The following is a 24,843-nucleotide window of genomic DNA, read 5'->3' on the forward strand; positions in this document are numbered from 1 at the left end:
TTGCTGCACTGGTGTGGCTATCCTACAATGCTGCGCCGAAAGTCGGCGTGGGGCGCCCCATTGGCCTGTGAGGTCGCGTCAGTCAGTGGGGGCTGTGCGTCTCCCCCAAGATGGAGGCTCCTCGGCTGCAGTGGAGCGCCCCTTAGCGTTTCACTCGCCGTCCAACTGAGTTGCGTCCGCACTTGCGGCTACAGTAGGCCGAAGGCAGCACAACGCGCCGAGATCCGGATGGCACCGAGGTGGTGTCCAGCAAGTTGCCGCACTGGTGTGGCCATCCTACAATGCTGCGCCGAAAGACGGCGTGTCCAGCTGAGTTGCGGTCACTCTTGCGGTACAGTGACTCGAACGCGCAGAGATCCGGATGGCACCGAGGTGGTGTCCAGCAAATTGCCGCACTGGTGTGGCCATCCTACAATGCTGCGCCGAAAGACGGCGTGTCCAGCTGAGTTCCGGTCACTTTTGCGGTACAGTGACTCGAACGCGCCGAGATCCGGATGGCACCGAGGTGATGTCCAGCAAGTTGCAGCACTGGTGTGGCCATCCTACAATGCTGCGCCGAAAGTCGCCGTGGGGTGCCCCGTTGGCTTATGAGGTGATGTCAGTAGTGGACCGATGTGTGAATAGGTCGGAACCAGCACAAGACGCCAAGATCCGAATGGCAAGTCCTGGATGTTGAGTGCCATAGTTGAGAGTTCTGAGCAGTACTTGTAAGACTGTCTGAAGCTTATTTACACCTGCTGCAGCTTCACTATTGCCCTGGTGTGGTCAAAGATCGCACATGACATAGGCGGCCGGCTCCCGAGGTCCGGCGGAACTTTTTTCCTTTTCCTTTTTGCTTCTTGTCCCACAATCCGTTTCACCTGAAGACACGACCAGGTCCCTGAATGTGTGCAGGGGGACGTTATTGATTGAATCAAAATGGCGGCTTCACACAAAGCTGACTCAAGCGTTGCTGTTGATGCTATACAGACAAAAATTGGTTTTCAGTTTGTACATTCTTCAGGATTTTTTTTCCATCCAAGGCTGATTGAGAGTTTGTAGAAAAATGGCTTCAGATTTTCCACATACTACTCTTCAACATTCTTCCTAAATGTAACAATGTGAGACTCACTAGGAGAACGGCTGTTTATCTTTCCTTTCAAAATGCTGCCAACAATATTTTCTGAATGGAAGACACCATCTTGTACCATAAAGGGCCGAAATGGGTTCTGGTCTGGCCGATGGTTGGTGGAGACATTTTGACTATATCTTGGACCTGCCCGGCCTCGCCCAAAATGGCGCCGGTATAAATGGGACTCGTAACTCCTTGTTGTGTACTGGTTGAACAACCTTGATATCACGAGATATGAATGCAGTTTTGATGCTCATGGCGGGCGGGGACGAGAATTGATTGAATATTTTGACATCCCTATTGATATTAAGTTCTGATGTGTTATTGATTACTGTAGTATTGAAAGTTCGAATTAACGTCACCCATGGTACTTGCCCGCAAATGTATATCTAGAAATTTTTTTTGTAACTGGCCCTGTCGTAATTTAATTACAAAATGTACGTCCACCGATTCCGCAACTGTTAGACATCTTAGTTCTTGCAACCTAATGGCCCGCTCGTTACGTTCCTCTATAATGTAAATGTCTCCTCATCATATACGATTTCAGTTTGCTCCGTGGCCGGCCCACGTGGTTATAGGCCCGTATTTGTATACTGACATTTTCACAATAAAGGTTTTTAAAACAAAACATGGTAGTAGTATTTACATTGGTAAAGTTTTTACTTTTAGTCACGGTTTTCGAATCAGTAAAAGGTAAGTGAAATAAATCAGTCCAATTACATGACGGATAAAAGGTATAATACGTAGGAACGCAGTAAAGATAAATGGTCAAGGGCAGTTGTGTTTTCCACTCCTGCAACATAAAGTGATCGATAAGAATCTGATAATCAGGCGTATCGGCGACTAAGACAGCAGGCCGAGTCTCTTTTACTCAACGGCTCCGTCATGGAACGAAGAAACGCCCTTTTTCTCGAAAAAGGAATATATTTTACTTGCAGGACAGTTGTAAATTTTCCGGGAAAGTACATTAGCCTGGAATATTATAACATATATGTTTAAAAAAAAAAGTTCGAAATCAATAAAAAGCGTATTTTTTAGGTCATATGACCAAGCTTTTCATTATTAAAATAACAAAAGTAAAATGAACCAATAAAAAGTTTTATTAACAAGTCACATGACCTGTTATGCTTACGTTACGCGCTGCGCGCCGCGCCCCGGATCACTTCCGGGTGCGCTAACGCGGCGTGTCATATAACGCATTACGCGACAACGTAGGCCAAGAATATAGTCAAAATGTCTCCACCAATCAGCGTTCGGAACACAACCCCTTTCAGCAGTCCAAAAAGTTCTGTTAAATGACAACAGAGGGGACAGGCAACAAGAACCATCAGTCAAAGAGGGGAGGGCAAGTTCTTCTCTACCGGGTCATGTTGGGGCGCTACCGGAACTGATCGAATTGGTAGTCTACAGTGTTTCTGGATGTTTCAGACTAAAGCTGGCGTCAGCATGAGAGCACTACCATCTCGTAGGTCCGTCGTGGCCATTCCACGAGCAAACATGGCAGCCGCTCCCCACCAGAAGCCTGCGGGAGTCGGGGCCCCCGAGACTTTTGTAGAATCTTCACGGCTGCGGGGACGCTTTCGAGAATGGGACCCAAGCCCTATCAGGGAAGCGTCCGAGTTCCAAGGTGTCCCAGGGCCATTTTAGTGGACCACGCCCAAATCTGAAGAGCCGGCCGCCATTTTGAGAGTCCTGTGGCAGTCGCTTATCGTTGCATCGCAAGAGCGGGAGCAACTCAACTACATGGTGAGCGAGACGCTGTAGTCGCAAGAGCGGGCGGTAAACAGCTGAATGGCGGAAGAGGCACAGTGTAGCAAAAGCGGGCGGAATGGCAACTAAAACGGTAAAGGGGCGCCCCACTACAGCGTGTCTTCAGGTCAAACGGATTGTGGGACAAGGTCCAGAATAGAAGAGTCATCAAAAGGCAAAAAGTTCCGCCGGACCCCGGGAGCCGGCCGCCTATGTCGGGGGCGATCTCAGGCTAAACCGGTGCTATAAGACTTGGGGAGGGGGTCGGAGCCAAGCGTCTTCTCCGAGTCCGTGCCATCACACCGCCCCTCGGGGGCCTCCGTCAAGCGGTTTAGGGAGGTACCATATCACATTGTTTTCAAATGCAGTCAGGTCCACAAACGACCCTCACTTACTTTGAGAATAGTGAAGCTGCAGTAGGTGGAAATAAGCTTCAGACAGTGTTACAAGCGCTGCTCAGAACTCTGAACTATGGCACCCAACATCCAGAACTTATGCCATTTGAGAATGGCAGTGACATCGAAGCAACTCAGGGACCAAAACCATTAACGTACTTTCACGTATGAAAATCTTACTTGGGGAGGGGGCAGGAGCGAAGCGCCCCCTCCCAGTCCGCGCCACCACACCGTATGTTGAAAATCTGAAGCCATCGTTCTACAAACTCAACCAACCTTGGATGGAAAAATCTAGAAAAATGTACAAACTGAAAACCAGTTTTGGTCTGCATAGCATCAGTAGCAACGCTTGCTATCAGAGTGCATGAGTTTCATGCTCGATCGATTGAGCTAGCCGGATCGGGCAATAAAAAGTATAAAATAGTTATGTAAATAGTTATTTAATAAAATGTATTACCCTGTTTCTTTGCTGGTGTGTTGTATATATTTTTAATATTTGCATAGGGTTTGTCGTTATTTTGGGCGGGGGGGGTGACGGAGCCGAGCTGTCTTGCAGCCCACATGGTGTGGAGCTCAGTTCATCTCACTATTTTCGTATTTCTCATGAAGGGTTGTTCCTAATATTTCTATTTTAGCGAGGTCAAAAAGAGATCCAATTAGTGGCCTACTGATTTTGCTCGATTAATTTTATTTTTTTACACGATTTTTCACGATTTTTAATAATCTGCAAAGACTAAACAGAGTATTGCGATTTTGTGCTTGTTTGTAAATAGAGAATGAACCAAAGAGAATCAATTGTAAAACAGTAAATGCTTGGATAACAATCAATCAAATGGAGAGACAAGCAGGCACGACGGATTACAACGGGGGTAAAGGCCTGCGTTAACTACCCTTCACTATCTGCAAAGAGAGAGTACTACTAAGAGAAAAGAGGGTCGGGGGGGGCAGCGTTCAAAGCACATCAGCGTGCATAAACACGAAAAAGTTTTTACCTATCACATACTTGACATTTGACAGCTTTTGATATTTGCTATTAAAAAACCATTGAAATTCACAGAAAAAACCATAGGTTATAGACGATATATAGTTAGGAATTTGCATTTACAAAACCTTATTTTACTCACACAAAACCATTGAAATTCCATATATAGTTAGATGCACTAACTATATATCGCGCACCCGCAATCCACTGCTGATGATGTCACATATTACATCATTCATGACATGGTTAGTGACATCACTGATGACATCACTGATGACATCTCAAATGACATCACTGATGAAATCACTGATAACATCTCATTTGACATTACTGATCACATCACTGATGATATCATTCATGTGATAATACCATGAACCTCTTCAGACTCTAATATAACCTTAGATACAATCAGTGTAAACAGACAGTCACAGACTGTCACTCATCCATGGAGTTACTCACACACCTAGTCAGTTATTCAAAAAATCAATCACACCTCCATTTTCTCAACTATACAGTTATACACACCTTACTTATTCAAACATATACTAACACATATTTACTCTCTTATACAATCCCTGATACATGTTCACAATGATCCATACAGCCACTCACACATTCACTGGCTCTTATGCACAGTTATTTATATATGTCAACTCTCACATGTACTGTGTTTTACATATGTACTTACTTTGACATGTAGCACTGAGATATCCATTCACTCACCAATACACTCATGCACAGTCAACCGCCCATACAGCTGTTTCCACATGCAGTTTTGAACCCATACATATAGTGAATCAACTACTCACACATCTAGGTACAGAGTCACACACCTCCCAGCCACCCATACACACACACTCAGTGCCCCATACAAATACTTGGACAACCAATCAATAACCCATACAGTTACTCATATAGCTACTGATCAACACATGCAGCAGTTTGTAGAACAACAGATATAATGATGCACAAATTAAGATAGTTTAGTCACTAACCCATGCACTCATTAAGACACATTTAATCATTCTCTCATACAGTCAGTCATGCACCTACTAAATCCTTCTTCCAGACACTTATACATCCACTCATTCTTCAATATGTAAGACATATTTTAACTTTACAGAAACATACAGTCACTGGATGTTGTCATCAGTGATGTCATTTGAGATGTCATCAGTGATGTCATCAGTGTGTCACTAACCATGTCATGAATGATGTAATATGTGACATCATCAGCAGTGGATTGCGGGTGCGCGATATATAGTTAGGGCATCTAACTATATATGGAATTTCAATGGTTTTGTGTGAGTAAAATAAGGTTTTGTAAATGCAAATTCCTAACTATATATCGTCTATAACCTATGGTTTTTTCTGTGAATATATATATATATATATATATATATATATATATTCATTCATAAAACTTTATTTCGGTATATAAATACCATAAAAGCACAGGTTAAAACATAAGCTGATGTATAGCTATTGCAGAATATACATAAGAATTAATTATTGCAAATCACATCCAAATTAAAACGATAAAATGTGGTTCTGTTAAAACCATGTGAATGTTTTAGGTATTTAAAAAGAATATCGGAGCAAGTTATCAGTCAGTCCGTATACCGTGCATTAGCCCTAGTCAATTGAAACAGTGCGCATACGCCACATAGCTGCCAAAAACTCTGAAACAGCAAAAACAATTGGTCCAGCAGTGTCAGTTTTCAGTATTCTAAGTGCATGCGCACATTGCCGGAAACCAAGGTTTTTGCACAATGGGATGATCCAGTGCCTCCTCTGTTTTGAGTTGGTAGGGCATAAAAAAAAGACGTGTGACTCCGATTCACTATCACAATCGCATTGAGGGCAGTTTCGAAACAGACATCGCCCTTTTGCATGTGAAGGTTCGTAGAGGTAGAACGCCATGTCTCCATTGCACATACAGTTTTCTGGCTAGCACAGGGTAAATTATGTCTAAAAAAGATTCAAAACGATATATATCTTTCATAAGAAGAAAAGTAGCTGTTCTGGAACCGATGTTAGGATTACAGAGGGCCACGTTCAAGTTCTCAGCGCGATATACCTTCGCCAGCATAGTGGCCGAGATCGCTTTGCAACCCTTCTCAGGGTCATACCATAGGGCGTGGAGTCCCAACCTAGTCATTTCCTTCTTAATATACATAAGCCAAGGGATTTTGAGTATGCACTGTGAAATAAGTATTTCCTTTAGCTCTTGCCTGTAGCTGATCAACTCTGGCGTGGCCCATAGCCGGCGCCAGAACCTTAGTGGTTTTAGGGCTAGCTCCTCATCGATTGGCCAAATCCCCATGTCGAGTCTTAGTGGGAAGAGCGGGGAACTAGGTGGAAGGGCCAGCAAGTGCCTTAGGAAGTTGTTCTCTACCCTAGTGAGTTAGTTTTTGTTACAGTGGCCCCATAATTCACCGCCGTACATGCTTGCACCCCTAGCTTGAGTTTTATAGACCTACAAAGGGGGGGCAATAGGTTTAATCGTTGATACATTAGGTAGTTTGAGAATCCCACGGATAGTTGGGCAAGTTTGAGTTGAGATTTAGTTTGCTGGGGTCCCCACGACAGGCTCTCATTTTTGTAACCCCTAGGTAAACAAAGGTGCTTACCCTTTCCAATCTTGTTTTACCTTTGAGGGGATTGGGTCTTGTGGTTCTGGGTGAGTTGAAGATGCAGAATGGGAAAAATGTGTTTTGGGGCTCCTCCTTTTTCTCAGGCCCCCTCTTGATGGATCCCCCCCCCACAAACTTTCCAATAAGGTGTTGACGTGGAAGAAAATTTTTTCGAATACTTTGTGAAGATTTGTCAAATGGTGCAAAAGTTATTAGGAAAACAAAACATAGTTTTCCCATGGAAACGTGGTCCTAACTATAATTATCCAGCAGCCACTGGGTAATATATATATATATATATATATATATATATATATATATATATATATATATATATATATATATATATATATTATGTGATCAAGGCAGGGATCTGCCGAAACGCGTCGTGAGGGTGTTGGTGGCGTTTGAAAAATAAAACCAAAGCACCAAACTGGGTCTGCCTTGTCTTCTGTGTGAATCCGGTGGGAAGTTGCAGTTGGAGCAAGTACTGTTGTATATATATATATATATATATATATATATATATATATATATATATATATATATATATATATATATATATATATTACCTACTGGCTATCGCCAGTAGGTATATATAGTTAGAATTTTTTCTCTATGGGACTTTTGAAAATTCTATGTCTAATAACTTTGGCGTTTGTGGACGGAATCGGCTGAAATTTTCAGGAAAATGGCACATTTTGATTCTGAGCAGCCCCTGAAAATTTAGGGGGGTTTCGTCAAGGGGGGGCTGAGAAAAAAGGGGGGTCCCAAAACGCGTTTTTTCCATTCATTTTTCCATAGGGCGGTTGGACTCACTTTTAGCTCGAACGGCTGAATGGATTTGCACGAAACTTGGCAAAATTGTAGGGACTGTTAGCCCGATGTGCCTTTGCTAGGTCTCAATATATGTGCTCCAGTAGTTTTTGAGAAATTAACGTTCAAACCAAGATATATATCTGTAACAGCGCTCTGGGCAGCGATCCGGTCCGCTTACTTTTCGCTTATCGGAACTTTGCGCGCAGAAAGCTGATTGGCTCTCCGGTGTCTGTCAACATTCTAAACAGTCCGGAGCGGACGCCATCTTGTCTCTCGGTAGGATCGAGAGAGAAGAAGAGGTGGAAAACGAAAGGGGAATTTAATGAAAGGGGGCAAGGTATCCCCCTCTTGACCCCCTAGGAATGTTGTTGGGGTTATTAAAGGGTCCCGTGGGGAAAATAAAAAAAAAATGATTTTTCACGGTAGAAGCGCGGCCGCGAACTGGTAGCGAAACGGGAATTCGCCATTTTGTGCTTCGTTAATTAAATTACTAGTTATAAGTGGGTGCGGGAGACGTATCCTAATCCCCTATGTTTCCTGAGGGTGGCTGAGGAGGCTGATATATGTTGATACATCTCTTCCAGCGGCTGTGCGTGAGCTTTTTTTTTTTTTTGCTGCGTGACAGTCCGGAGCGGCCGCCATCTTGTCTCTCGGTAGGATCGAGAGAGAAGAAAAGGTGAAAAACTAAGGGGGAATTTAATGAAAGGGGGCAAGGTATCCCCCTCTTGACCCCCTAGGAATGTTGTTGGGGTTATTAAAGGGTCCCGTGGGGAAAATAAAAAAAAAATGATTTTTCACGGTAGAAGCGCTTCACGGGCCGCGAACTGGGCCGCAAACTGGTAGCGAAACGGGAATTCGCCATTTTGTGCTTCGTTAATTAAAGTACTAGGTATAAGGGGGTGCGGGAGACGTATCCTAATCCCCTATGTTTCCTGAGGGTGGCTGAGGAGGCTGATATATGTTGATACATCTCTTCCAGCGGCTGCGCCATCTTGCCTTTTTTCGAATGCCACAATTTTGTCGTGCACGGCAGCCATTTTAGATGCCAGGCTGGTCCCAGGCTATCACCTAACCCTGCGGATGTAGTTTATGGCCCCAGCTGTAGAGAATTCAGACATGCCAATCCTCCTGATTCAGGCGTGTGAGTACTGATTTCAGTGCTAGTCTCCCGCCTCCCGATTTCTGCAAGCAAAAACCCGGGGGCATATTACGAACAACTAGCGATAATTTTTGTCTCTAACTTGTTTAGAGACAAAAATTATCGCCGCACATCGGCGATTTTTATCGCAGATAAACCTTGCTATTATCGCAGAAAAGTCAGCGATATTCATGTATTATCGATCTAATGCTCTTAGCCATGTTATCCACCTCCCATTGGATAACATGGCTAAGAACTGCTCAGGGCAGGTGAAAAGTCAGCGATATTCATGTATTATCGATCTAATGCTCTTAGCCATGTTATCCATCTCCCATTGGATAACATGGCTAAGAACTGCTCAGGGCAGGTGTTAGATTTTGGAGATATTCGCGCTTAGCGCGAATATCTCCAAAAGTTGGTAATAGAAGGTAGCGATGTTAGGGACTGTTTCCAGTCGCTAACATCTTGGCACGCCACTTTGCATGTCATTAGTGATAAGTATCACTGACATGCAAAGCGGGGCCCAAGATGGTCGCTATCTCCTTTTAGCTGTCACTAACTGGTGTTAGCGACAGCTTGGTAATAGGGAAATAATTTTATCTCCGCTTTCATGGCTTTTAAAGCCAAAAAAGCGGAGATAAACCCCCTTGATAATATGCCCCACGATTCCTTGGGGGTTTCAGCTGACAGGGCTTGGTATTGTGTTACATGGTAATTTTTCCATGAAACGTCAGAGGGTCGATGCAGGGGTTCTAGAAGAGGTGATAAACCATTTAAGCCTCATGAACAAGTGCATGGTCTTTTAAAGATTTGTGAAGTACTCGGGGCGGCGGTGTGTGTGTGCCCTCTTTCAGGAGCGGGCGGGGGGGCACTGCCAGCAACTTGCCAGGTCAGGTAGTGTTCAACACGTGCATCACCCTTTCTCTGCCTGCTATTGCGCTCCATGCTTCGGAAAGGTAAGAAAAAGAACGTGCATTTGAGTTTGAAATGTCCGATCCTGCAGCAGCACACTTCCGAAGCCCACACATGACAATAACCCGATTCAAGGCCCCATTCACCCGTTTTTAAAAAAATAGATAACACTCCAACAAAGTAAGGTTATAAAACTTTATTAACTACTAACTTTAACGAACGGAACAAAAACTAAAAACATTTAAACATTTCTCAACACAAAAAGCAACAATGGTTAGAAGCTGTCTTTTGTGCGAATAGTCCCAAGGCAGCACAACGTGCAGAGTTCTGGACGGCACCCAGGTGATGTCGCCTGGGTGCCGCACTGGTTTAGGGATCCTACAATGCTGCTCCGAAAATTGGCGTGGGGCGTCCCGGGTGGGGCGGGGGGAGGCCTCGTCAGTAGCGGTCTGTTGTGCGAATAGTCCCAAGGCAGCACAACGTGCAGAGTTCTGGACGGCACCCAGGTGATGTCGCCTGGGTGCCGCACTGGTTTAGGGATCCTACAATGCAGCACAGAAAAACAGCGTGGGGCGTCCCGGGTGGTGCGGGGGGAGGCCTCGTCAGTAGCGGTCTGTGTCCAGTGTCACATGGCTGACACAACATGTACGACAGGCACCCAGGTGATGTCCAGTAAACTGCCGCACTGGTTTTGGTATCCTACAATGCTGCTCCGAAAATTGGCGTGCGGCGGCCCGGGGGGGGGGGCGTGGGGGAGCCGGCGTGAACGGGCCTCCCCAGGTGGCGGCCATCTAGCTGAGTTGCGCTCGCTCTTGCGGCCACAGCGTCTCGCTCACCATGTTGTTGAGTTGCTCCCACTCTTGCAGTGCAGCGATAGGCGGCTGCCACATGGCTCTTAAAATGGCGGACAGCTCCTCGGTTTTAGGCCTGGTCCACTGAAATGGTCCTGGGACACTTTGGAACTCGGACGCTTGCCTGCTAGGGCTTGGGCTCCATTCTCGAAAAGCGTCCCCTCAGCCGTGAAGATTGTATAAAAGTCTTGGGGGCCCCCGACTCCCGCAGGCTTCCGGTGGGGAGCGGCTGCCATGATTGCTCGCGGAATGACCACGACAGAGCCACGAGATGGTGGTGCTCTCATGCTGACGCCAGCTTCAGTCTGAATGATCCAGAAACAAGGTGGGGCTTTCATCGTTTGGGAAAAAAAAATGTTCTAAACCAATGAAAAGTGTTATTTTTAGGTCATATGACCAAGCCTTCCATCTTTAGGAAACCAAAAGTAAAATGAACCAATGAAAAGTTTTATAAACAAGTCACATGACCTGTTATGCGGCATAGGGCTACAAAAAGCGTAGAAAATCCGTTGGCACGTGAGGCGGCGTCAGTAGCGGACCGATGTGCGAATAGGCCGAAGGCAGCACAACGGGCCGAGATCCGGATGGTACCGAGGTGGTGTCCAGCAAATTGCCGCACTGGTGTGGCCATCCTACAATGCTGCGCCGAAAGACGGCGTGTCCAGCTGAGTTGCGGTCACTGTTGCGGTACAGTGACTCGAACGCGCCGAGATCCGGATGGCACCGAGGTGGTGTCCAGCAAATTGCCGCACTGGTGTGGCCATCCTACAATGCTGCGCCGAAAGACGGCGTGTCCAGCTGAATTGCGGTCACTGTTGCGGTACAGTGACTCGAACGCGCCGAGATCCGGATGGCACCGAGGTGGTGTCCAGCAAATTGCCGCACTGGTGTGGCCATCCTACAATGCTGCGCCGAAAGACGGCGTGTCCAGCTGAATTGCGGTCACTGTTGCGGTACAGTGACTCGAACGCGCCGAGATCCGGATGGCCCCGAGGTGGTGTCCAGCAAATTGCCGCACTGGTGTGGCCATCCTACAATGCTGCGCCGAAAGACGGCGTGTCCAGCTGAGTTGCGGTCACTGTTGCGGTACAGTGAGTCGAACGCGCCGAGATCTGGATGGCCCCGATGTTGTGTCCAGCAAGTTGCCGCACTGGTGTGGCCATCCTACAATGCTGCGCCGAAAGTCGGCGTGGGGTGCCCCGTTGGCTTATGAGGTGATGTCAGTAGTGGACCGATGTGTGAATAGGTCGGAACCAGCACAAGGCACCAAGATCCGAATGGCAAGTCCTGGATGTTGAGTGCCTCAGTTGAGAGTTCTGAGCAGTGCTTGTAAGACTGTCTGAAGCTTATTTGCACCTGCTGCAGCTTCACTAGGTCCGGCGGAACTTTTTTCCTTTTCCTTTCTGCTTCTTTTCCTACAATGCGTTTCATCTGAAGACACGACCAGGTCCCTGAATGTGTGCAGGGGGACGCTATTGATTGAATGAAAATGGCGGCTTGACACAAAGCTGACTCAAGCGTTACTGTTGGTGCTATACAGACAAAAATTGGTTTTCAGTTTGTACATTCTTCAGGTTTTTTTTTTTTCCATCCAAGTCTGATTGAGAGTTTGTAGAAAAATGGCTTCAGATTTTCCACATACTACTCTTCAACATTCTTCCTAAATGTAACAATGTGAAACTCACTAGGAGAACGGCTGTTTCTGTTTCCTTTCAAAATGCTGCCACCAATATTTTCTGAATGGAAGACACCATCTTGTAGCATAAAGGGCCGAAAGGGGTTCTGGTCTGGCCGATGGTTGGTGGAGACATTTTGACTATATCTTGGACCTGCCCGGCCTCGCCCAAAATGGCGCCGGTATAAATGGGACTTGTAACTCCTTGCCCGCAAATGTATATCTAGAAAATGTTATTGTAAGTGGCCCTGTCGTATTTTAATTACAAAATGTACGTCCACCGATTCCGCAACTGTTAGACACCTTTGTTCTTGTCACCTAATGGCCCGCTCGTTACGTTCTTCTACAATGTAAATGTCTCCTCATCATATACGATTTCAGTTTGCTCCGTGGCCGGCCCACGTGGTTATAGGCCCGTATTTGTATACTGACATTTTCACAATAAAGGTTTTTAAAACAAAACACGGTAGTAGTATTTACATTTGTAAAGTTTTTACTTTTAGTGACTGTTTTCGAATCAGTAAAAGGCAAGTGAAATAAAGCAGTCCAATTACATGACAGATAAAAGGTATAATATGTAGGAACGCAATAAAGATAAATGGTCAAGGGCAGTTGTGTTTTTCATGTCTGCAACATAAAGTGATCGATAAGAATCTGATAATCAGGCGTATCGGCGACTAAGACAGCAGGCCGAATCTCTTTTACTCAACGGCTCCGTCATGGAAGGAAGAAACGCCCTTTTTCTCGAAAAAGGAATATATTTTACTTGCAAGACAGTTGTAAATTTTCCGGGAAAGTACATTAGCCTGGAATATTATAACATATGTTTGAAAAAAAAATATTGTTCGAAAATAATAAAAAGCGTAATTTTTAGGTCATATGACCAAGCTTTTCATCATTAAATTAACAAAAGTAAAATGAACCAATGAAAAGTTTTATTAACAAGTCACATGACCTGTTATGCTTACGTTACGCGCTGCGCGCCGCGCCTCGGATCACTTCCGGGTGCGCTAACGCGGCGTGTCATAAAACGCATTACGCGACAACGTAGGTCAACAATATAGTCTAAATGTCTCCACCAACCAGCGTTCAGAACACAACCCCTTTCAGCAGTCCAAAAAGTTCTGTTAAATGACAACAGAGGGGACAGGCAACAAGAACCATCAGTCAAAGAGGGGAGGGCAAGTTCTTCTCTTCCGGGTCATGTTGGGGCGCTACCGGAACTGATCGAATTGGTAGTCTATAGTGTTTCTGGATGTTTCAGACTAAAGCTGGCGTCAGCATGAGACCACTACCATCTCGTAGCTCCGTCGTGGCCATTCCACGAGCAATCATGGCAGCCGCTCCCCACCAGAAGCCTGCGGGAGTCGGAGGCCCCCAAGACTTTTGTAGAATCTTCACGGCTGAGGGGACGCTTTTCGAGAATGGGACCCAAGCCCTAGCAGACAAGCGTCCGAGTTCCAAGGTGTCCCAGGGCCATTTTAGTGGACCAGGCCCAAAACCGAAGAGCCGGCCGCCATTTTGAGAGTCCTGTGGCAGCCGCCTATCGCTGCAGCGCAAGAGCGGGCGCATCTCAACTACATGGTGAGCGAGACGCTGTAGTCGCAAGAGCGGGCGGTAAACAGCTGAATGGCGGAAGAGGCACAGTGTAGCAAAAGCGGGCGGAATGGCAACTAAAACGATAAAGGGGCGCCCCACTACAGCTTGTCTTCAGGTCAAACGGATTGTGGGACAAGGTCCAGAATTGAAGAGTCATCAAAAGGCAAAAAGTTCCGCCGGACCCCGGGAGCCGGCCGCCTATGTCGGGGGCGATCTCAGGCTACACCAGTGCTATAAGACTTGGGGAGGGTGTCGGAGCCAAGCGTCTTCTCCGAGTCCATGGCCATCACACCGCCCCTCAGGGGCCTCCGTCAAGCTGTTTAGGAAGGTAACATATCACATTGTTTTCTAATGCAGTCAGGTCCACAAACGACACTCACTTACTTTGAGAATAGTGAAGCTGCAGTAGGTGGAAATAAGCTTCAGACAGTGTTACAAGCACTGCTCAGAACTCTTAACTATGGCACCCAACATCCAGAACTTATGCTATTTGAGAATGGTAGTGACATCGAAGCATCTCAGGGACCAAAACCATTAACGTACTTTCACGTATGAAAATCTTACTTGGGGAGGGGGCAGGAGCGAAGCGCCCCCTCCCAGTCAGCGCCACCACACCGTATGTTGAAAATCTGAAGCCATCGTTCTACAAAGTCAACCAAACTTGGATTGAAAAATCTAGAAAAATGTACAAACTGAAAACCAGTTTTGGTCTGCATAGCATCAGTAGCAACGCTTGAGTCAGCTTTGTGTCAAGCCGCCATTTTGATTCAACAAAGCACAGGCATTGAAAAAGGCTGAAATTCAGAACTCTAAACTATGGCACCCAACATCCAGGAGCTTGCCATCCGGATCTTGGAGCCTTGTGCTGTTTTCGATCTATTCACACATCGGTCCACTACTGACATCATCTTATAAACCAACGTTATGTAAATAGTTTTTTAATAAAATGTTTTACCCTGTTTCTTTGCTGGTGTGTTGTCTATATTTTTAATATTTGCATAGGGTTTGTCGTTATTTTGTGCGGGATGGGTGATGGAGCCGAGCTGTCTTGCAGCCCTCATGGTGTGGAGCTCAGTTCATCTCACTATTTTCGTATTTCTCATGAAGGGTTGTTCCTAATATTTCTATTTTAGCGAGGTCAAAAAGAGATCCAATTAGTGGCCTACTGATTTTGCTCGATTACTTTTATTTTTTTACACGATTTTTCACTATCTGCAAAGACTAAACAGAGTATTGCGACTTTGTGCTTGTTTGTAAATAGAGAATGATCCAAAGAGAACCAATTCTAAAACAGTAAATGCTTGGACAACAATCAATTAAATGGAGAGACAAGGAGGCACGACGGATTACAACGGTGGTAAAGGCCTGCGTTAACTACCCTTCAGTATCTGCAAAGAGAGAGTACTACTAAGACAAAAGAGGGGAGGGGGGGGGTGCAGCGTTCAAAGCACATCAGCGTGCATAAATACGAAAATGTTTTTATCTATCACGTACTTGACATTTTAAAGCTTTTCATATTTGCTATTAAAAAACCAATGAAATTCACAGAAAAAAACATAGGTTATAGTGGATATATAGTTAGGAATTTGCATTTAGAAAACCTTGAAAATTCAATGAAAAAACCATTGGTTTTAGGCCATATATAGTTAGGAATTAGCATTTACAAAACCTTATTTTACTCGCATAAAACCATTGAAATTCCATATATAGTTAGAAGCGCTAACTATATATTGCGCACCCGCAATCCACTGCTGATGATGTCACATATTACATCATTCATGACATGGTCAGTGACATCACTGATGACATCACTGATGACATCTCAAATGACATCACTGATGACAACTCAAATGACATCACTGATGACATCTCAAATGACATCACTGATGATATCACTGATGACAACTCAAATGACATCACTGATGACATCTCATTTGTCATCACTGATCACATCACTTATGTGATAATACAATGAACCTCTTCAGACTCTAATATAACCTTACATACACTCAGTATAAACAGACACTCACAGACTGTCACTCATCCATGGAGTTACTCACACACCTAGTCAGTCATGCAAAGAATCAATCACACCTCCATTTCCTCAACTATAAAGTTATACACATCTTACTTATTCAAACATATAATAACACATATTTATTCTCTTATATAATCCCTGATACAAGCTCACAGTGATCGATACAGCCACTCACACATTCACTGGCTCTTATGTTCAGTTATTTATATATCTCAACTCTCACATGTATTGTGTTTTACATACGTACTTACTTGCACATGTAGCAATGAGAAATCCATTCACTCACCAACACACCCATGCATAGTCAACCGCCCATATAGCTGTTTCCACATGCACTCTTGAACTCATACTCCTAGTGAATCAACTGCTTACACATCTATGCACAGAGTCACGCACCTCCCAGCCACCCACACACACACTCAGCCTCCCATTCAAATACTTGGGCAACCAATCAATAACCCATATGGCCACTCTTATAGCTACTGATCAACACATGCAGCAGCTTACACAACAACAAACATACTGATGCACAAATTAAGACAGTTTAGTCACTAACCCATGCACTCAGTGAGACACATTTAATCACTCACTCATACAGTCAGTCATGCACCTACTAAATTCTTCATCCAGACACTTATACATCCACTCATTCTTCAATATGTGAAACATATTTAAACTTTACAGACACATACAATCACTGGATGTTGTGATCAGTGATGTCATCAGTGATGTCATTTGAGATGTCATCAGTGATGTCATCAGTGATGTCACTGACCATGTCATGAATGATGTAATATGTGACATCATCAGCAGTGGATTGCGGGTGCGCGATATATAGTTAGCGCTTCTAACTATATATGGAATTTCAATGGTTTTATGCGAGTAAAATAAGGTTTTGTAAATGCTAATTCCTAACTATATATGGCCTAAAACCAATGGTTTTTTCATTGAATATATATATATATATATATATATATATATATATATATATATATATATATATATATATATATATATATCACAGTCTCCAGATCGTTTTCTCTATTTCTTTCAACCTCTCTCGAATTATGTTTCTTTATTTCCCTCTCTCTCATTCCTACTATGCTCCCTCCAAGCATATGAGTAGGTTGTAGCTATCAGTAATCTCAAAGTACTTTATCTTCTTATCACACTGTGCATTTTATACAATATAACATAGGATTCATTGAACTTTCCTTTTTTTGCTTTTTTTTCCAAGTGCAACTCAGTTTCGTTGGATTCAGAGAGGGGAAGAAGTGGAGCGGCAGAGCTGGGCCATTGATCACGTCTACATTGGAGAAGCTTGTCCGAAATTCTGCAGCGGGCACGGATATTGCACAACTGGCGCTGTTTGCATTTGTGATGAAGGGCACCAAGGTCTCTCTTCTTTACTTCTTTTTCTACTCATGTTGTTGCCTGTTTGTGTGCTTTATGAGATAGTGAAACACGAGGTCCTGTAATTGGAAGATCAACAAGGTCGCGTGGTAGTACAACAGCACATCAAAGCACGATCAAACTAATTAGAAAAACTGTTTTAAATGACATATGATTTATGATGGATGGACGTCTATCATTTATTTGTATACAACCAAAAGGGTGTTCGGCAAAAGAAACAACTTTTAAACTCTAATTCGGATTTGGAAATACTGCTGCGGGAATGTGATTTGCTTCTTTTCTTCTATATACCATAAACATTTAACTTTTTGCTTTATTGTTTGCTTAAACCAAATATTTCCTCTATTCTTTCGAATCATTTAAACACACTCACTTGTCATAATCATAACTTTTCTGGGGAGCTTTCATTTTGTTTTACCTTATTTCTGGTGCTAAACGCTTTGGAATTTTACATCAAAACTGTATATTAATTGGCTAGGAAAAAAATGCAAAATGAAACATCCAGATATATCCGAGCTTCTTGATTTGTACAGACGCACCAGTAAAAGTTCTCAGGTAATGCTGTGTGCTGTCAATGAAAATGCAAAGTTAATAGAAAACTGGATCTTTGGAAAATGCATTGGGATTTTATTCCATATCAATGGATTTATCTGCGTACTTAATCTGGCACTTAATGCACAAATACTGTTAGGTAGTGATGGAGTTTGTGTACTTGTGGGATACATGAATATTAAACACACGAAAGGTGATGGGAGAAGGAATGCAATAAGTCTAACCATTGGCAATTGCTTGGGGTAGCCTTCCAACCTATTGTTCTTTTGGCCACCATGCCACCTCAGTTTTGACCCAGCCATATGTACATCAGCCTTGACCAAACTTTATTAGGAGTAGACCAGCCCAAACTGCCAAGCCAATTCCTCCCAAACTGGAACACAAAATGTAAATGTTAGACACATTTAACGAGACAGCGGTTATTGGTTGACCAATGTGAACTTTCATAGCGCAATCCAAGTTCTTCAATTTCAGTTTTTTTGTCAAGTGTTTTTTGCCATGGCATCAAGCCAATGCTGATTTAAGAAAAGTTGTGACTAGTCAAGGGGAAATATGGCTTATGTATTTCATTTGAAAACACAGGTGCCTTTGAGCAGTACTTGACAGAGAAACAACATTATTTTATACCTAGTCTGATTAGTCACGTCCTGACCTACCCTAAGCACATATATAATATTGTTGAAGCCAAGTGCGGCATTTATGAAAAGATAGGGCATTTGCCTATCTGTGAGACATTGCAAACGGAAGTTGCATGATCCTCTAAAACATGCTCCTAAGGCCACAGTATAAAACTGTAGTGTCTGACTGTGTAGACAGGCCTTGAGTATAAGCACCCAAAGCGTTTCCCTCATGTGTTGGACGTTTAATGGTGACCATGCAGAGCTACGATCCTACATAAATGCTCAAACTCAAGGCCTATGCCTTGGAACTACTTGTGCAACCCACTACAGAGAGCCTGCTGGGAGCCCTGGACTTGCGTTATGCCACGTCTTTAAACCATCACTAGTGCGAGTATACCAACATCAGCGAGCAGGTCAGGGTGCTAGGATACACCACCTGCCCTATAACCCCGCAAGTCTGCTCTGCCTGAAACATAACTGTAGTAAAATGAATTGTCAAACCATGGGGACAGTGGTTGCATATTGCGTAAGCTGTTCCTGGGCTCCAACAACATTAAAACAATCTATTCCTATTGAGTAAATAGGTTTCTGCTTGGTAGTTTGGCATAAGCATCAAGAAAATTTCATGTGGTGTGTGGTGCATGAACAGCATCTCCAAAACAACATTACATTTAGGAAATAAGCAGGTTTAAAATTCTCAAGCGAATTTAGTTAACAAAGAATAAAATATAATCATCAAAATACCACAAAGACTGAAGTAAATCTGATAAGAGGAACAGAGTTATTAAAAACGAATTAGTGTGTTTTTTTGCTAAAACCTTTTAATGATTTTCTTTAACAAAACTATAGTCTGCGAATATAAGCACACAATAGCAGCAAATCTCCTGAATGCAAATCTAATCTTATTGGAAGTAAAAGCTACTTCTATATGTTGTTCACAATGAGCTCTTAATGAAAGCATATTGTAGCTAGACGAAGCAAAAATGGGTTTTATGTGTGATACACTCCAAACTACATCAATATGGAAGTCATGGGCAAATTCTCAATTTCAGTTATCTATTTTACCCAAATTGCATCCCCCCCCCCCGATTTCTCATGCCCCAGCAGCTTTCAGAGACCACCCAGTCAGTACCTAAACCAATAAATTCCCCTTATCGATTCTTCATGCATCAGCACCATAGTGCTGCCCTATTTTCAGGGGATGTTCTTCTTTGTTGCAATAAAACCATTATTTATGGGGTCTTCTGGTATTCCTTTAGGTCTGTGGTCTCCCACATTCGTGGGAGCAGGGGCAAAGCTCTCATTTTCAGGTCTGCTCCAAATACTGTCACTGTCTCCAATTCTCTACACACCATTCTCCAGTCGCTTTCTATGAGGGACATTCCCGCAGTGAGTGAAAGAATCAGAAAAATGATAATAACGGAATGTAGTTATCATTTTATTTTGTCCTCCTGCTGGCGCAGCGTGTGTGAGGGGTGGGGGGCTGCAGAGCAGGTGTGGAGTGGTAGAACACTCCTGTGCGGGATGACTGTTTGGTCGGCCCTCTCAGGCCTCCCAAAACAGTCCTGGACACTTCCCTGTTCCACATGCAGGCTGCATTACAGCCTGCATGGAGTACATGTCCACCCCTCCAGCCCCTGGCTGAGCGCCGTGTCACGGTGCTCAGACCAATCACAATGCTGTGTTGCAGCATTGGCTTAGGGGTGGGAGCCTGGCTGCCTGCTTCCTGTTCCGACCTGGAGTTGGACACAGGCGAGCAGGAGAGAAGACACAAAACCCAGCGGCGGTAAGGTAAGTGTTTTTTTTTAATGCAGCCCGCTCCCCCCTATCCTCCCGAGCACCCGCCTCCCCACCCACGAGCAATGCCGGCTGCCCTTGGAAAGGATGTACCTATTTTCACACATTCCTGCATGCATTTATCTTCTTTTTGACTGTCCCAAACCTATACATTTGTTTTGTGGTGTAATACGCCAAGTATTGGATCTTGAGATGGATCCTTCTGAAGCGAGCCTTGATTGATACTTCTCACAGGAAGGTAAGAGGCTCTTGCCACATTTATCCTCCACTGGACCTATATCCAGGTCCTATTTCTCAGTTTTGTAAGATGCACAAAAAACAGTCTTGGAAAGTAAACATAAAACAATGTGATAACCCTAGTTCTTGAAAGCAATAAACTAGGGGAGGACAGTGCATTCTTTTAGCACTGAAGTGAAGCAATGCCCTCACCCTCTCTGGGAATTTATTTAAAAAAAGAGTTGTTTTTTGAAGCGTCTCTCCTTTAAAAACAGTTAGGTACTTGTGATAGCAAATGTACGTGTCCAAATGTGGTCACCATGGGCAGTGGTGTGGGCCTGGTACTTCCTGCACATGCTCTCAGCGTGGCTCAGAGCAAGGCAACCCTCTCCTGGCATATTGGGGTCACAGAGCCGATTCTGCACACGAGCACAACCTGATCGGTGCACAGCCTCACACCTAACTCAGGGAATCCTCATGCAGGGCTACCCACCGGACCATGCTCCTTCCAACGCTCTCATCTGCCTCACAGGGCAGACTGGTCTTGGCAAGCAGGCAGGCGATGGTGCCCCAGGATCCAGGGCAGGTGATCTTGGTGTCCAGGGTGATGTCCCCTCACCCAGAAGGAAGACTAGCAGGCCTTTGCACCCAGTCCTGATCACAGGCAGACGTCTTGCAGAGCTTCCCCTCCTCATACAGCCCATCTGGCTTCCTGGCGGATGTCAAAGTTTTGGGTCTCAACCTCCCCTTCTAATAGTCCTTTTCCAGAAACCAAATGTGATTTAGGGTCTTAGTCTTTGAAGTTTTATATTGGGATTCTGCTTCTTTTGAAGTGGACATATTTCATTTTCTTCTTTCTTCTGAAAGTATGTCACAGTAGGCATGACTCCAAAGTTGATTGAAGCATAGCACAATTCATGGTAGTGATCAGAGTTAACACCTTGATGTCAGCCACATTGATATGCTCATCAAAATGTTAATCCCGGGTTCCCAGCTCTACTCTTTATGATTCCATTCTCATCCTCATCTTCCTTCCTGAGATCTGTCTTGGCCCCTTCCTTGTTATCTATCATTGAATTAAAGAGCAAACTTTTGAAGTGTAAAGGAAGAATAATTTCCTCTTTTCCTCCAGTGTGTCCAACACTGCACACAGGAATGCAGCAACACACAAATATGTCTGAATGGATTTCTCTACTCTTATGGTCTTCACCAACCAGACCTGGGCCTCCCAAAATGGAACACAGGGTCTACCATACAAAGTACCATTGCAGGCTCATTGCGCTGAGTATTCATTCCAAGCACACTTACTGAACAACACTGTTACTTCCATGTATTGCACCATTACATACACAAATACATTCAGTAGACACATTCAGCCTGCATACACTGTTCAATACTGTAGCCTTTCTGCATTGTACCAGGATGTGCTATCTTAAAAACACACACTGCCAGCACACACTTTCATTATGTGCGTGCGGCAAAATACTTCTCCCTTCATGTATTGTACTTCACATAAGTACTACTACTAATCACTACATGGTATGCTGCCACCACCATGCTTGTGCTGTTTAAATCCAAGTAGCCTTTCACCACTATGAGCGCAGCACTTTAGGTGCCCCTTCTGGTCCACCAAAGCCGCAATCTGTGAGACAGTCCTATATCATGGTACACATGCATGATCCGCGTTCGCCTATGACAAAAATTCAGAATTACAGTTCAGTTGAGCTCTCAGGGCAGGAGTACATGACACTTATCATGAAGAGGATTTATCAGTCATTGGTCAGCCCAATTCAACCATTGGCTAACATCAGATAAAGACTTCTAGCCGCAGATGTCTTACCTTAGAATATTCCCCAGGTTTCAGACAAGATTCAGAGATATTTGGTGAGCAGTACCTCTGTGCGCCAGTAGGTGGTGTCCTTCAGCTCCACATGGTATCATTCATGCCGAAAGTGATGCGCGCGGTCCCTATATAAGCACTGACATCAGTTCTTTCCTTTCCACACCAGTCAGCACACATCCGGAGAGGGCGACCCCAGACACCAGACCTTTAGTTTGAAGAATTTTTAGACTTTCTCTCCTGGTGTGCAAGATATCCACCAGAAAGGCAGGTTTTAAACCATGCAGCACTTGTCACTGACAGAGGGAATTTGTTTGTCTTTGATGTCTTGAGCGAGATCACGGTGTCAAGATATGCGAGGATTGTCACACCATGCACCCAAAGGCGCTGAGTGAGCGGTCACTCAAGCTCCTCACCGCCCAACGTTGATTGACTCAATGATGCTCCAGATCTCAAGGAAGGTCCTGAGATCATTTTCAAAGTTGTACCCTACGATCGGTGGCCCATTCCAAGTCATTGGGGCGTCCCACAAGAAAAATAAGAGGTCTTTGACTTTGCTGTGCAAGTCTTTGAACGAGTCGTGGGGCCTTTGGCACTCGAGGCCTGGCTCTGTGGTGGAACCTAGGCTGTATCCGCACCTTCCTGAATGTCCAGGAGATGGAGGGACCTGTGCCCAACTTAAATAATTTTACTAGGCCATACACCCTTTTGGGATGCCCGACCTCTCCGGAGCACTGGGTATTGGGGACCATACTGGTCTTCTGTCAAAGGGATAGCCTCTGCGCTAGTCGGGACCCAGGGATCCACTGCCACCGACGCCTAGTGGTGGCACCGCACCCATCATCGATCCCAACTCTGATACAGAGCCAGACTGACTTCATCCGACGCCAGCTTCGACACCAACCGGGGGCAGACTCCCCATATCTAAGCCAGTGCCTTATTCTTATTACAGGCCTGAACGACGAATGGGAGGGGTCTGTGGACCCTTATGGTTAGCCCTTAAAAGACCATAAGGACACTTGGTATGAGGATCTGTGGTTCTGTAGTAGGGGATCTCTGTGTATAGTCATAATCTAGTGAATAGTCCCGCCCATGTGCGTGGACCCCGGCAATCAAAAAATAATCTCTTAAGTTGTCAAAATAATGCAGAAACTGCAAAGACACTTAAGAGAAAATTTAAAGACAAATAATGCAGCCTATATCCACAGGCTACACTGTCCAGTACTTCAACTAGAAATTCCACCAAAAATCACCACACACAGCCCAGCCTGCTAGTTTCTACCATAGAGAAACCTGCCTCCCCCAGTCAAAGACTCAGGAATGATAGAGAGGAAGGTAGGGACAGACAAGCCCCATAGGCTGCCATTATGTGGCTTAAATAGGATACTGTGCCTTTAAGAGAACTTTCCAGACTTCTCCCAGTATCCCAGAATGCATAGGAGGTCCAACTTACTTTCAGTTCTTTTTTCCGGCTCCTGCTTACAGGACCCTGGCATTGAGCTCTCCCTTTTTCAAGGGTTTATTGAATTCGTTTTTGCACTTTTGACTTTTAAAAGTGTTGCAGTTACGGCTTGGTGTTCTCTTCTCACTTTTGTGCTGTTTTTTAGGCGTTTTGGGGCTCCGAAATGCCTGGCCTTTTTGTTAAGTGCCCAGCATGTGAGAGGAAGAAGGCCAAAAGCGACCCCCATGATGTCTGCATCGTGTGCCTTCCAGAAGATCATGGCCCTGAGGAGTGTGTTATCTGCCAGCAACTTTCTGCTAGGACCCTCAGGGACAGATTGAAGATCAGGCTGGCTGGCCTGGAGGATAGGCGTCAACGTGCTGCAGGTGGGTCTGGGCAGCCTGGGAGGGATCCCTCTGCCTCTGCTGAGGCCCCTGGGGGGCTCCCCGGGGGCAGGAAGTCCAGCAAACGATCCCATTCTCTGTCGACGTCGAGGGCTTCGACGACGACGTCGAGAGGGATGACGACGGCGTGCTCCCCGTCTCCCCGGGGCTCCGGGTCGAGACGGCGTGACGGCTCGACGGCGAAGGAGAAGCCGACGTCGAAGCCGCCGTCGACGTCATCGTCTTCGTCGACGTCTTCATACCGACGCCGAAGGCGCAGGGACGTGTATCGACGCTCGCCGTCGAAGCGGCACCGACGCTCGCCGTCGAGGCGACACCGTCGGGCGTCGTGAGGCGACACCGTCGATCGTCGTCGAGGCGACACCGCCGATCGACGTCGAGGGGCTCCTCGACGTCGGGAACATCGAGACGACGGCGGCGGTCGACGTCGAGGGCGGACCGCCCGACGTCGAGAGGGCGACGTGAGAGGTCGCGCAAGAGGAGATCGACGTCGAGGAGTCGACGTTCGACGCCGAGGATGAGAGGGTCGACGTCGAGGGGACGACGTTCGACGCCGGAGTCCAGGAAGCGCCATTCGACGCCGGAGAAGCGTCGTTCTGCGTCCAGCAGACAGCGGTCAGCGTCGAGGAGTAGGTCACCCTCTCCAAAACGACAC

The 24,843-nt window shown here is 45.2% G+C and overlaps 1 protein-coding gene across 1 annotated transcript in view; it reads left to right on the forward strand.

Annotated features, from left to right (window-relative positions):
• RELN (reelin) overlaps positions 1 to 24,843 on the forward strand; it is a 1,675,658-nt gene that overhangs the window by 1,580,192 nt on the left and 70,623 nt on the right. The window contains exon 60 of the mRNA XM_086967429.1: positions 17,143 to 17,300. Within this exon, the coding sequence (XP_086823555.1) occupies positions 17,143 to 17,300 (158 nt within the window). The remainder of the gene's footprint in view (positions 1 to 17,142; positions 17,301 to 24,843) is intronic.

This window comes from Lissotriton vulgaris, chromosome 1_1, assembly GCF_964263255.1.
Source record: "Lissotriton vulgaris chromosome 1_1, aLisVul1.2, whole genome shotgun sequence".
Lineage (NCBI taxonomy): Eukaryota > Metazoa > Chordata > Amphibia > Caudata > Salamandridae > Lissotriton > Lissotriton vulgaris.